At 38.2% G+C, this 14,691-nt stretch overlaps 1 protein-coding gene across 1 annotated transcript; it reads left to right on the top strand.

Annotated features, from left to right (window-relative positions):
- Positions 1–296: 296 nt before the first annotated feature.
- LOC107596519 (insulin-like growth factor 2 mRNA-binding protein 2) lies at positions 297–14,661 on the top strand. Its single transcript, XM_016287260.1, has 11 exons — positions 297–578; positions 3,453–3,587; positions 3,668–3,790; positions 5,132–5,267; positions 6,260–6,394; positions 8,653–8,721; positions 9,578–9,694; positions 10,515–10,589; positions 10,748–10,879; positions 11,992–12,105; positions 12,996–14,661. The coding sequence occupies exons 1-11, from the start codon at positions 358–360 to the stop codon at positions 13,089–13,091; spliced, it is 1,353 nt and encodes a 450-aa protein (XP_016142746.1). The 5' UTR covers positions 297–357; the 3' UTR covers positions 13,092–14,661.
- The last annotated feature ends 30 nt before the right edge of the window (positions 14,662–14,691 follow it).

Genomic DNA, 14,691 nt, shown 5'->3' with positions numbered 1-14,691 from the left:
ATATCTCTATATATATATATCTCTATCTATCAGAATAATTTTTTTCCCCTGAAAAAATGTAATCCCAAAATATTTCAATAAATCAGTCCCATTATAATCGGAAAAAGTTTTCTTCATCGTACATGCTTTTCAACAGAACCTCTAAGGGTTGGCACATTTTAAACTGTCACTGGTTATACACCGTCATACTGCCCTGCCTTTTTTTTGATTTACAAAAGAGCAGTACAAAACTCACCATCTGTACACTGTCATTGTATTCCACTGATAATGGTCCCCCTCTGTGTCTTCAGAGCTGTTGAGAAGTTAACAGGACAGACCTTTGAGGATTACTCCTTTAAAGTGTCTTATATTTTGGATATGGATGCTGCTCCGCCTCTGCCTGCGACCCGGAATCGTCGGGGTGGAAGGACATCACGGGAACAGGACTCCCAGCCTGGGACCTCTGCAGGCTCCCTGGGTCCCCGACAGAAACAGCCAGACTTCCCCTTGCGCATGCTGGTGCCCACGCAGTTTGTGGGAGCCATCATTGGCAAGGAGGGGCTCACAATCAAAAACATCACCAAACAGACACAGTCTAAGTGAGTGAGAGAGTGAGATACAGGTTAATAAGATTCAGAAGAATTCTTCCAGTGCAGTGGAATTAATATAATACAACTACTATTTATATAATGGTCACAATTTATTTTAAGGTCTAAATCTCGCTATTAACAAACCATTAACTATGACTTTCACCTCAATACATTACTAAACTAATTTTTATAAGTACTAACAAATAGCCAATTTGTTAATAATAGGCATGCTAATAAGCAACTAGTTAATAGTGAGAATTGGTCCCTATACTAAAATGTTACCTATATAATTAATTGCATAATAAATGTATTTCAAATGTGATATACACTACCATTCAAAACTTGGAGCTTGGTAAGATTTTTTTTTGGAAACATTTACAATGTTTCATTTGTTAACTACATTATTTAAGATGAACTAACAATAAACATTACTTCTGTCAGGACCACTATCGTCAAAGATGACAGGCAATTAGCATACAGCTTGGATTGGCGGTATGGTTCTGTTCTGGGTAAGAACTCCCTGCGCATCCATGCAGCCTAGCATGCATAAGAGCAGGGAGAGCAGCAATAACCCCCCAGGGTAAACAGAACAGTGTGTATGAATGAAACATGAATGTATTGCAGATATCATTAAAGTTCAATAATTTAATGTACACATTTAGAATTAGTCTGATTCAAAGGAGAATCAGAAGGCCTAATCTTGGGATGTCGCGATAACCGCAATATCGCAATACCGCGCTATTGACGAGCAAACTGCAGAGGAATGCAAGAACTGCAGCAACCGCGATTTTTCCGTGTTTTATTTTTTCGTAAGGTTATGCCCTTCTCGTTTTACACTTCATGCATGTGGACTGAATATTAAACAAGTTAGTAATGAGAACATAATGTGTACCATGCTGATTTGTACAGAGGCTCTGTAGATTTGCACTTAACAAGCCTAAACAGACAGTGAATGAGAGCGAGATCGACTGAGCGCGTACGATTACTTGCGTCTGTCCTCCAGGCCGAGTCATATATATTTGTGAAAATAGGTTGTCATGTTCTTAGCATCGACGCATAGCTGGTCAGCTGAGCCTTCTAAAGTGGCGCTCAAAGTTAAAATGATTTCAACAGCATGTTTCATTACTTCTCTTTGAATGAATGAATCAGCGTTTTTGAACGTGTAGTTGAATGACAGTCCCTTTCCACCACCTTGTGGCGCAACACTGTAACTGCACTGACTGACAGCCCGTCTAGAACGCGCACAGGTGGAAATATCAATAGAAAGTCTCTTGTCCAGTCAGATTAGAAAATCAGATTACAAATAGGCTAACAGTATACATATAGGCTAACGATAGCCTAACAATCTTATTGTCAGGTCTATGTTCTGTTATGTGGACCGTTATTTTGTCATTCTCTTCTGTTTACTTCACTTCCTGTTTCAACGCTATTTGGTTTCGGTTTCATTGTCTTCTGAATATGACCTTGTTAGTTATATCGTAACACATACACGCACAAATTATATATATATATATGGCGGTAAAACCGCATACCGCGCTATTGAGCCACTCAAAATTACCACAAGGGAAATTCCCTCACCGCGACAGCCCTAGCGGAATCCTGACTGACGGAGGAGGAGCTGGGGATGGAGGAGGGTAATTAGCTATTGAGCAATGCGAAAACTGCTGATAATACTGAGGGACCTTATATGTGAATGCTTAGATAGGTGTTGTATTCCTATAGGTAGATGGGGATCAGCTGAGAGTCAGCTGATGCGAGCTTGACTAATGTGACCTGCCAGAACTAACGCTTACGCTTGATTTCTGCAGCATTTATCTTAGTTTTAAAGCTGAACTTTTGCTAGTAAAGTTTTGAAGATCAAAAGTTGTATCTGGTAATAGTAAAGTTAATACAGTGTGAACTAACATTAACAAAGGTTAATAAATTCTGTAAAAAATATATTGTTCACTGCTGGTTCATTAGTTTGTTTATTAACTAATGTTAACAAATTTGATCTTATGTTTTACAGATTTTTTTTTGTCTTTGAAAGAAGTCTTATGCTCATCAAGGCTGCAATTATTTAATAAAAATACAATAACAACAATAATATTGCCAAATATAACTTTTTTCTATTTTAATATATTTTAAAATGTAAAAATGAAATTTATTCCTGTGATGGCAAAGCTGAATTTGATCATTATATCAGTCTTCAGTGTCACATGATTAGACACAAGAAGCATTACTTATTATTATCAATATTGAAATTAGTTTGGCTGCTGCTTAATATTTTTGTGGAAACAGTGATTCATTTTATTTCCAGGATTCTTTGAATTTAAAAAAGCATTTATTTTGTAACATAATAAATGTCTTTACTGTCACTTTTGATCATTTTAATGCAGTGATGGGCAAACTTGGCCCTTCCAGGCCACTTTCCTGCAGAGATTTGATCCAACCCTGATAAAACTCACCTGCCTGTAGCTTTCTAGTAGTCTTGAAGACAATGATTAGCTGGTTTAGGTGTGTTTGATTAGGGTTGGAGCTAAACTCTGAAGGAAAGTGGCCTGGAAGGGCCAAGTTTGCCCACTCCTGTTTTAATGCATCCTTGCTGAATTAAAATGCTAATTAAAAATGATTGGCTTAACTATTTTAAATGGTAATGTACATAGAATTGCTTAAATTAAATACTTATTTTATATAATATATAATATTCATTGCTAAGATCATCTGTTGCTAAGATCATATATTTTGCACACTAAATATCCTGGAAACATGTCACATTTATTCATCAAATTTGGCTGTAAGCATAAACTCACAATGACTTTAAACACATGCTTGATGACATTGACAGCTCTTCCTGAAGCTTTGTCTGATCTCTGCTGAACAGTCATGTTCCCGTCCTGATAGGGTGGACATTCATCGTAAGGAGAATGCGGGAGCGGCAGAGAAGCCGATCACCATCCACTCCACTCCTGAAGGCTGCTCCGCCGCGTGCCGCATGATCATGGACATCATGCAGAAAGAGGCTGATGACACGAAGGTGTAAGTCTGAATCTTCTGGAGTCACGAGACCTCTTTAAATACATCTCTGTGGTGGCCAACTTGTGGTCTTGCTTCTGTAGAACTGAGGATATTCCTCTGAAGATCCTGGCCCACAACAGTCTGGTCGGAAGACTGATCGGGAAGGAGGGCAGGAACCTGAAGAAGATTGAAGAGGAGACCGAAACCAAGATTACCATCTCCTCGTAAGTGTCTGTTGCATTTAATGTCTTTCAACTGGTGAAAACAAGGGAAGTTCATTATTGTTTCACTGTTGTGCCAAAATCTATAATGTTTTGTCACACTTCAGCTGAACATATTCCTCTGCTTCTATATGGAGGCATACATGATTACTAGGTTCACCATGGAGAGTTGTTTTGATAGGAAATATGGTATTTTGTTGTGGCAATATTGATCAAAACGTGATCTGGACATGTGACATCTTATAATGGGCTGCTAAGTGCTGGGATCTGGTTCAGAGCATCAGAGTACAGGTGGTCTTATGTATTTCCCAGTAATAAGTGTGTGCTGGGCACAGAGATAGCTTAGGAAGTGAGTCACCCAATTAAGCCCTAACCAGGACTCCTGACGTCATTGCATCTCTGTCCCTCTAAAAGCAGCCTCATTCACCAATGCGCATCGATACCAATTCAAATAACTTGCTCTTCACCCAGAGTCCCACTTATTTCCAGGTTGATTAAGGATGACTGTATTCATCACTGCAGAGATGCACAACAATTTGTCTTGGTATTCAGTTCAAGAACAACATACAGCAAGAGCGATGCAATGCAAACAATTAGTGTTATGTCTTTCTATGACGTGGCTCAGTCTCTGCTATCCTGTGCTTCAGTTAAATCATGCCATAATGGTAGGGGTCCCGAAATTTTGGGAATGTGGGTGTTTTGCTCGCTTTGTGCATTCGGCAACAACAGACATAAAAGCACATAATAAATTATTGTAAATTATCAATTAAAAATAAATAAAAAGCTTTTTTTTTAATAAACAAAACAGTTGGGGCACATTTTGTTGCTTTCCATCTTGCTAGTGACAATGAATAATTATAGTGATAATTAATTAATTTACATTTTTTTATTAATTTCTTAAAAAAAAAAATTATAATAAAATATATTGACCCATTTAGAGTGCTGTAATACAAAAAATCCTAATATCATTCAAAACCAATATGATCACATCATATGCACAATATAATAATAATAATAATACAGAAGATATTTACCCATTCAGACTGATGCAATAATTTAAACACTTTCTATTAGTCAATACCAGTATGATCACATCATACATATAATATAATAATAATAATATCAAAGATATTGACCCATTCAGGCTGATGCCACAAATAAAAAAAATAAAAAAACATTTTGGTCACATCATATCCAAAATATAATAAGGAATGAGACCTTGCCTTGCCTTACTTAATTAAAAATACCCTCAATTAGAACACTGCAGAACAAAAGTAGTATGTATCTTAAACATGTACGAATGATTTTACTCACCTACTTTTTTTGTCTTGATTCTTTCCACAGTTTACAGGACTTAACTATTTATAACCCAGAGAGAACCATTATAGTGAAGGGGAGTATCGAGGCCTGTTGTAGGGCTGAAGTGGAGATCATGAGAAAGCTGAGGGAAGCCTATGAGAATGACATTGCTGCTATTAACGTAAGTGTTTGTGGTTTTGATGACAGGAAATGTGATTTCCATCTTTAAGCCACCGTTTTTATGTTGTAATCAATATGTCAGATTTAACTCAAACCTTAGATGCTGATATGCTCTTTATAAAAACCTGCTTATTGTGCGTCAAGTGTGATCGACCTTTAGTCAGCGTCTAATAGAAGACTAGGCAGTTAAATGCCTCGTCTGTTTACTCCTGTTCAGTTATTGACTGTGTTTATAGGAAACAGCCTTGAGTCAGTCCGTCCCCTGCCGTGCATACGGAGAACGCACTGTCATCCTGTCAAACAGCCGTTCACACAGACGTGCACGCACATGTACACCGTTCCCCGTTTACATGCATGACGTCACTGCCAGTGTCTGAGGGAGGTGAAGCCGTAGACTGAGAGCAAATACTGCAACAATAGCATCATCATTCTCATTTACACCGGCGCATCCAGTGCCTCTCTTCATCTTCAGTGAGTCATTTATTTTGCGGAAAAGGCCTCTACCAACTACACAGATCAAATTTATGCGGTTTCATTTATACTCACACATTAGTCAGTCCTCAGTCAGGCGTATGGTAAATTATTCATGCTTGGATCAAGTGTTTTTGCGACAGTTTCGTGTGTAACTGTCTGTAAGTTGATCCCTGTAACCTTCATTCCCTTTTGTATGAAGGAGGCGCAGCAGATGAATCAGACAGGACATGAAAAATTAGACATATGAAGTTCCCTGTCAAGACTAAACAGCATAACAGCATCTTATCTAAAAGCTTTTGCCATGATGCACCGGGTCGATGGAGCCACCTAGTGTGACGTAGCAATATTGCAAGACGTTATAACAAATATTCACATGGTTCATACAGCTCAGAAATACAGTGAAACTAAGAATTCTGTTTGTATTTTTTTTTTTACTCAAATGAGAGTTTGTATCATGTAGAACGTGATAGCTTGAGGTCATGCACTGAGTAATTATTCATAATCCATGATGTCTTGCAGCAACAAACCAACCTTATCCCTGGGCTAAGCCTGAGCGCACTGGGCATCTTTTCAACCGGTTTGTCAGTATTGCCACCAGCTGCTGGGCCCAGAGGCGTCCCACCCTTACCCCCAACTGGCTACAACCCTTTTCTTGTGAGTACAAACCACAGTATGGAACTACAGCATATTTGGATGTTTCATCCTCGGGAATGTGTTACATTTAGCAGGTCAAAATTCAGATTTGAACAATTAGCTTCATGTTGCAGGATGCAGTTGTGGAAATTAAATAGAAATGATAGAAAAAGATTTTACCAGTTTGTTATTATACAAATAATTATTAATATATATATTTATAAATATATATATGTATATTATTTTGCATATATATAATACATTACTGTCTCAAGTAATTAGACACTATATGTGTGTGTGTGTATATATATATATATATATATATATATATATATATACAGTATATATTATTGTGAGTAATAGATTAAGATTAAATTAATTTATACCTAAATGTTATAATAATTATAAATTCAACATGTCTGTACGTTGCATTTTAAACATTATTAATACCATGAATTTCTGGAAATACCCCATATGTTGTGTATACTAACATCTTTAATATTTAAACATAAATGTTATGAGTAACAGATGAATGTTTGGCTCCATTTTGAAGAGTTTTGGGTAAATTGGAAAAAAAAGAAATCAAGTGTGTGTATACGGTCACGTTGCTACTGTGAGGGAGCGAGGAACGAGGAGTACATCAACAAGGAAGTTTTAATAGAATCAAGGGAACCAGGAAAACACATGCAGCTGAGGAGGTAGACATCAACAAACATTCACAACAAGTCGACCATACAACTGAACAGTCTGGGACTTTTGAACACAGGGCAATCAGGGGAACACAGGTGCATGAAATGAGTCAATTAAACTAAACAAGGACAGGAACATGACAAAATAAGGGAACACAGTTACAGAAACGGGCAAAACATAAAAAACAGGTCAATGATCCTGACATATACACACACAAACACAACACAAATTCCTGTAGGTTGCATTTTAAACATTTATTATTAATAATGTGAATTTGTGGAAATACCCCACATGTTGAGTTTGATATTGCATAATTTATACTAAAAATTACATGTATGTTTAAAAACTAGAAAAGGAATTTCTTTACATTTTATTTCATTTACATCATTAAATTCAAATTTTAAGTACTACATTCTGTTCTGTTTGCTAGTTCCATTTCAGGAATTAAATGGAAATTTAATCTGAATTCTCAGTGCAAATCTAAATGGTGCTCTATCCTGACATTTAGTCACATTGTACATACACCGTCCCTTTCTCAGTGAGCGGCGCTCACCTTAGCATGCAACTACTCATGTTTGAGTTGTATAAACCTTCCGGTCGGTTAGTGTGCTGCAGGATTCCCCTTCATATTTAGTGATGAGTCAGACAGGACAGCTTATGGCTCACGGATGAACTAATGAAGGTAGAATGAGTGCGTGGGTGTGTGAGATGGCACTCATTACTGAATGAGTGTTCGCTGCTTTTTATCATCCTCGGTAGTACTGTAAAACCTGATTAGTCATTTATTGCAAATTGTTACAGCAGGTTTTTATTGTTGCACTTCTTTGCTTACGGTAAATCAAGCTCTCTTCATTAGATATATATATATATATATCTTCTCCGCATTGAGCTTCTATATTTCTCTAATATTTTGAATGCATAACACAGCAGCGGCACATCTCGTGGGCAAGACTAACAAAACATTAAAATGCAACAATGTCACTTACATCACCGCATCTCGCGCGCCACTGATGACGCTCCCTGACGCACACCTAACATTCAAATGCAAATGTTTATTTTAAATTCGACTAATATTCATTCTTTATTCACAATCTCCTTATCACAGGCAGGCACAGCACTCAATTCAGCATGTGTTCGTGTTTGTGTGTGCTGTCTGCGTCACTCATAGCACGTGCCTATATCGTGCAATATATCAAACATTTTTTCTATCGATATCGAAGAAGGTGTACCTTCGATAATTATATCGATACCGTTTTATCGCCCAGGCCTACTACGAGTATATTTCTGTGCGCAAAGAAAACAAAAATAATGACTTTATTCAACAATGATTTCTCTTCCGTGTCAGTATCTGCTGCGCAATCACGGATTTCATCAAAAATATATTAATTTGTGTTCCGAAGATGAACGAAGGTCTTGCGGGTTTGGAACGACATGAGGGTAATTAATGACAGAATTTTCATTTTTGGTTGAACTATCCCTTTAAGGAACATCTCCTTTCTTTTCATTATTTACATGTGTAATAAACAAGAGCCGGTAAAATGTTCTTGTGATGTAAAACTTTGCATATTGATCCATCTAATTTGTTCTAGGGTCACTCATCACAGCTGGGTGGGCTGTATGGTGTCCCGCCTGCTAGTGCCATCTCTCACCAGCACACAGTGAGTACTAAAACTGTCCAATAAAATGGATTGTTCTGGTTCTGGATGATGATTCCTGGTTACAGTGTTCCAGCCAACCAATTTTATGTCATATCATATTTTACAGCATATATTGATGTCTAGAGAGTGGGATGTCTGATATAATGCTAATATATATTGTATTGTATGTGCAACACAATTGAATTATGACAAATATGATGTCCAAAAACCCCCCACCTATTTTACACAATATTTATTCCAAAGCCCCCTTTCTGTGAGTGACAACATCTGTTAATGAGCCAATTGGACATAGCTATCAGCTTTGCTGTAACCCAGTGCAACAGCAACATCTCATGTCATTTTAATAACTTAGTAGTTATTCACAAAATAACAACCTCTGTCTTGGAGCACCACAAGCTAATGGTGTTGACTTGAAATGCTGTTAGCTAGCTCTCTGGCATCTTCAATCTTTCACTGTCGCTCATGCTAAAAGTTTGAACAATGAGTCATCAGTTTCCTATGGTTTACATTTTGGTGTCAGGCAGGTCAGGTCCTTTAGAAACAGATAATAGGTTTGTGTCCTCAACATCGGTTTGAGTGATGAATGGATTGTTTTTGCCTCCGTACAAACCTGTGTGAACCTTCAGGGCTTGACCTCCAGCCTGCGTTGAAGTGAGCGGTATCTCAGTGGGATTGTGGGTGGTTTGGGGAAACTAAGTGCAGTAAACAGACAGAGTGACGTTTTTCCAAAACACTTTTAAAAAGGATGACTCTACCTGACATGCTCAGATGGATTTTAGGACTCCCTGATTTACAGCATCATGTTGAATAAGAGGATGTAATATTTTGCATGTTTCTTCTGCCCTCTCCTCAGCAGGCTCCTGAACAGGAGGTGGTCTACCTCTTTATTCCAACTCAGGCTGTCGGTGCTATTATTGGCAAGAAGGGCCAACATATCAAACAACTGGCACGATTCGCAGGAGCCTCTATTAAGGTAGGAGTTCCTGCCTACTGGAAAGCCACTGCTGTCATGTCAAATCTGTAAAATGAAAGTTATTTTTGTGTTTTTGTTATGTGAAGCACAATAATCCATCCAATTTTCTGTGTCCTATTGCCGAGATCCTTGATTTGAATCTAACCATATCATGCTCAGATTTGACCTAGTACCTCAGTGTGGGTGAGCCAATCATCCGTAACCTCTCTGTTGATTCAACCAGTCTTGTGGGTTGCTGGGTAAACAGTAGGCGTGAGATAGTTCACCACCCATAGTTCAGCATGGGTTTGTAAATGTGTATTTTTAGGTGTCTGTTTCAAGCAATTAAAGTAATTCTTAATATCTCTGATCTAATGTATACTAAGAGAGTGTAATAATGAAATTTTGAAAGTGACAACAACATTTTTTATCTTTTCTATACATTTCAATAAATGCTGACAAAATGTGAATTGTATGTAATTTTACAGTGTGGTGTATTTTAACGCAGCGTATGGTTTAAAAACATCTGGTATTTTACTGAATTCATGGCCACAAAATCAAAATCAAAATACAAAAGAAACGTTGAGAATTTACTAAACCCTTGTTGATCAGTAATTGGAAACCGAGCCCTCTGGTGGCTGTGTGATGAGACATCAAGAGAATGAGCTCTATGATTGGTTCACATTTCAGATGTAGCTCTAGAAATAAAAGGAATATTCTTTAAAGCAATGTTGTTTCTGCATTTGTGGCATGTTGTTGATTATGTCAGAAAATAATGTTGATTCATATCTTTGTATGTAAAAACAATGTGTACATAAATTTGTTATTTTTTTATGTTCAGATCGCACCTGCAGAGAGTCCTGATGCCACTCAGAGGATGGTCATCATCACTGGCCCACCAGAAGCTCAGTTTAAGGTAAAAGAATAAAATACAAACTTAAAATCCCAGTATTAGTACATGACAATTGAAAGATATATTTTTGAAACTTAATCTTATAACTTGTAGCCTTTAGCTCTCTTGTAACCCTATTATGCCCCTGTACAATGGACATTGTCTTTGCTTTTGCATTTCAGGCCCAGGGCAGGATATTTGGGAAACTGAAAGAAGAGAATTTCTTTTCTGCAAAAGAAGAAGTGAAGCTGGAGACACATATAAAAGTGCCCTCTTCAGCAGCTGGGAGGGTCATCGGGAAAGGTGGCAAAACGGTGAGAATATGTTGAAACATAGTAGTTGTAAGCACGATCAGAATATTCGGTGATGTTCCAACATGGTAGGACTGCTTCATAGTAGCGGATATGGCATTAGGCCTCAGTGTGGCGTTTATTAAAAAACAATGAATGAAAAATTACAAAATGGGGGAAAATAAAGTGTTCTATGGGGATTATTTGTTTATGTACTTATTTCAGAGTCTGAAAAGCATATTTACCTTGAGCTTGAGTAATGTAAGACTTTCTATTCAAAGGTGATTCAGTTTCTAATGCCAGACATACTATAGAATTCTGATTCGAAATAAACTCTCTGTTTACACCTTTTCAAACAACAAGATGTTGTGTAGCGCATCCAATTGCAGCTATTTTCTTATCGCAGAGTCAATATTCCTTTCATTGTGCACCATTATAAATGGTTAAGTCAAAAATGTGTTTGCAAAAGTTAACAGTTATTCTCAGAATCCATAATAGCTTTCCAAAGAACAATGAAATGTTCATTGTTAAAGAATGGGAACTGATTAATCAAAGTTAATGTGGTGTGAAAAGTTCCTGAGAAAGCTTATACATGCCACCAGAGCAAATGCTGGCAATGTTGTTATTGTTTTTGCTAATTGTTTTATATGTACTCGACAAATTTTCTTTGTGTAATTTGGTCAGCAAATTCACTAAAAGCACTGAAATGCCAGTGAAAGCTTTTTTTTTTTTAAAGCGTTTTAAAGGGAAAAAAAATTATCATGACTAAAGTTTGGTTATTTGGTTACTTTTTAGTCTAAGGCTTTGAAGAGGACAGGCTGATCCAAATCAACGTGACCTGTTCCAGTCAGGATTATTATATGTTTCATGACCTGTACGTTTTGTTTCTAGCAAATATTTGGCTCTATTCATGGTGACTCAAACCACAGGGGCATCATTTGTAGAGTAGACAGGGGTCGCAGCTTGGTCTTGACGTAAGTCATGTACCAATAAGCACCTGGATATGTGCTGCTTGTTCTTGTATGAGTCTTATTGAACCACAGCGTTTGCACATTTTGACCCAGCTGACATTATTGTTAGGTGCACTGTTAGATGTGGTGTGGTGTCATCAGCCTGTTTCTCTGAACCTCTTTCAGGTTAACGAGCTGCAGAACCTAACCAGTGCAGAGGTCATAGTGCCACGGGACCAAACCCCAGACGAGAACGACGAGGTCTTTGTCAAAATTAGTGGGCATTTTTTTGCCAGCCAGGTGAATTATGCATCACACATCACTTCAAATGTGGAGAGTGTTTCTTTTCACATTAAACTTGAAATTTACAGTTCAGTAACTACTACAGAGATCAATCCTAATTCTTAAAACATGATACATTGTGTCCTAACCAGCAGCAAATAAGTGCCCTTTTCTTCTATGTTATTATGATGTTTTGTCCTAACCAGCCACGACTGTCAACAGCACTGCATTAGGAGATATGTAGTCAGCTGTTTGGTCTTTAATTCTGTTGCATTGAGCAGGACAGCCCAGCCTACAGTCAGATCTCACTGGTATAAAATAATGCTTGCCTTAACTTTTTAAACATCAAATATGTTCTGATATGTTCTCAGGACGCCCGTATCGCGACGGTGCTGTATGTCGGCACGCTGCCCATAAGGCTGTCAGCGCTGACAAATTAATTTATTAATGTTACACAACTTTCTATTTTAAGTAAATGCTGTTTATTTGAAGTTTCTATTTCTGAAAAAAATTTATTGTTTTCCACAAAAACATTAAGCAGCAGACAGTTTTCAACATATAGTTAGTTTAAATTGTAATAATATTACTGTTCTTACTATATTGATTAATTAATTGCAGCCTTGGTGAGCATAAGATGATACTTTTTTTTTTTTTAAACAATTTTACCAAGCCCAAACTTTTGCATGTTAGTGTATTTTTCTTAACTTTGTTCCTTGACCATGTAAAGGCTAACTGCATTAAATAAAATCACCTCTGATTGATCAGTGGCATGCAGCAGTGACAAAACATGAAATGTTTGCTTATGCTTATCTTATGTTGCCAAATTCACTCAGCCACCTCTCTCTTATTAAACAGAACCTGAAATCAAACATTTGCCATTATAAACATACTCTCCACTGCTCCCACAGACTGCACAGAGGAAAATCAGGGAGATCATCCAGCAGGTGAAACAACAGGAGCAGAAGCACCAGCAAGGCGCCCCCGTGACACACCGCTCCAAGTGACCATCAGGGCAGCCCCAGCGGGCACCTGCCAATGAATGTAGCCCTCCCAACTGGAATCAGACCAGACCGGACGAAGGGGACTGGCCGGGCAGACCAGCAGCCGTGGGATCAAAACCAAAGAACTTCTTTCTGGGGGAGATGAAGGAGCCACAGGCAGAAGGGCTCTGAGTGCACTGCCAGCTTGGGGAGGGAGGGGGGAAGGAAGTGCAAGAAGACAAGTGTTCCTTTTATTGTTCAAATAAACCCTGAGCTTGAGAAGAATAGGTATGGGGCACCTGTTATCAGGATGGGAAACATCACGGTCGCCCCACGTAACAATTTCTTAATTTAGGCTTAATCTAGGGTTAACACAGATGAAAAGCTCCATTAACACATGTACACTGATGCATTTTGACTGAGTTGTGTTGCTGTTTTCTGGGGTAGATAAAGTGTGGGTGTGCACTAGCAGTTGGCGACCGATTATTATTATTATTTTTTTGTTATTTTTTGATGCTCAGATTGCGATTTCAATGATTCTAAGCCGTATTCTCACCAGTACACTAGAACAAATATACTGTTATATCTAAAGCAGAAGCACGATTCTTCTTGTTTTGCACAAGCCATCGGGCATGTAGTGCACATCACGTACGCATATAACATTATGTTTTTCAGATTTCTTGATGATGGGACAAGAAAGTTGGGAAATGTAAATGACAGAACGTTTATTCATATCTTAGCCTGTTTGCATTTCGGGAAACATCATCCAACTCAACGGGTCCTTGTTACTTAGCCTGTGCGTGCCAACGGATGCCGTTAAAACATTTATTTCTGTGCATATCTTTCATTTTTTAACTTCATTTGTAACTTCATCATCATTTGTAGTTTGTTCTTATTTCTGTCCAGCTCTTACACTCCCTTTTTATTTTTCTGCATTTAGTCATTTCATCGCCACCGCATTCTTGTGGCGGCAGTCATTAAGAGACGGAGTAGGTATGTGGTAGATGTGGCTTAGGAGTCACCACCCCTTGTTTGCTTTTGGGGGTATGAAAAGAATATAAAGCAAGCACCAGTGTCTGAAAGACAGTGCACCTTTTCTGGCTCGGGCAGAACGAAATCGAATGTGCACCAAGAACTCTGCCTTAATCTATGCTGAAAGGAAACGAAAAGACGGGCGACTCAAAATGTGATTGGAGGGTCAGGTTGATGTGGGACGGGGAGGCACCTTATGACCTGTGGTACACACACGACCGCGTTTGGCTTTAAATCTCTTTGTCAGGGAGCTTTCTAAACGGCATGACAGCTGTGAATGTACAATAAGCAGCCTTTTAGAAAGAGCACCACCCTGTCATGTTCAGTAAGCTGGTTGGTCGGTGAGATTATTGGTTTGTTTGTTTTTTACCAATACTCGGGCTGTTTTGGGAAACTGATTGACTGTTTCAACAGGACGTGCAGGCATAGATATCCTTTTGTGCTTTATTTTTTTTCTTCTTTTTGACCACTGGTCTATGTCATCACAGACAGCTCCCTCGCCCAATGAGAGCTAAGCCTCATCTTCCAGACGCAAGGTTTATGCCAATACGCACAGCTTCCATTTGTGTGTATGCGTGTGTTGGAAGCTCGT

Source organism: Sinocyclocheilus grahami, unplaced genomic scaffold (assembly GCF_001515645.1).
Source record: "Sinocyclocheilus grahami isolate Dianchi unplaced genomic scaffold, SAMN03320097.WGS_v1.1 scaffold220.1, whole genome shotgun sequence".
In the NCBI taxonomy this organism is placed as follows: Eukaryota; Metazoa; Chordata; class Actinopteri; order Cypriniformes; family Cyprinidae; genus Sinocyclocheilus; species Sinocyclocheilus grahami.
This window is presented reverse-complemented; position numbering and strand designations above follow the sequence as displayed.

Excerpts from the sequence above, each read along its gene's own strand:
- LOC107596519 (XM_016287260.1), top strand. The coding sequence starts at position 358 with ATGGATGCTGCTCCGCCTCTGCCTGCGACCCGGAATCGTCGGGGTGGA. Across the intron at positions 579-3,452 it reads ACCAAACAGACACAGTCTAA|GGTGGACATTCATCGTAAGG; the intron begins GTGAGTGAGAGA and ends CCGTCCTGATAG. Across the intron at positions 8,722-9,577 it reads CCATCTCTCACCAGCACACA|GCTCCTGAACAGGAGGTGGT; the intron begins GTGAGTACTAAA and ends TCTCCTCAGCAG.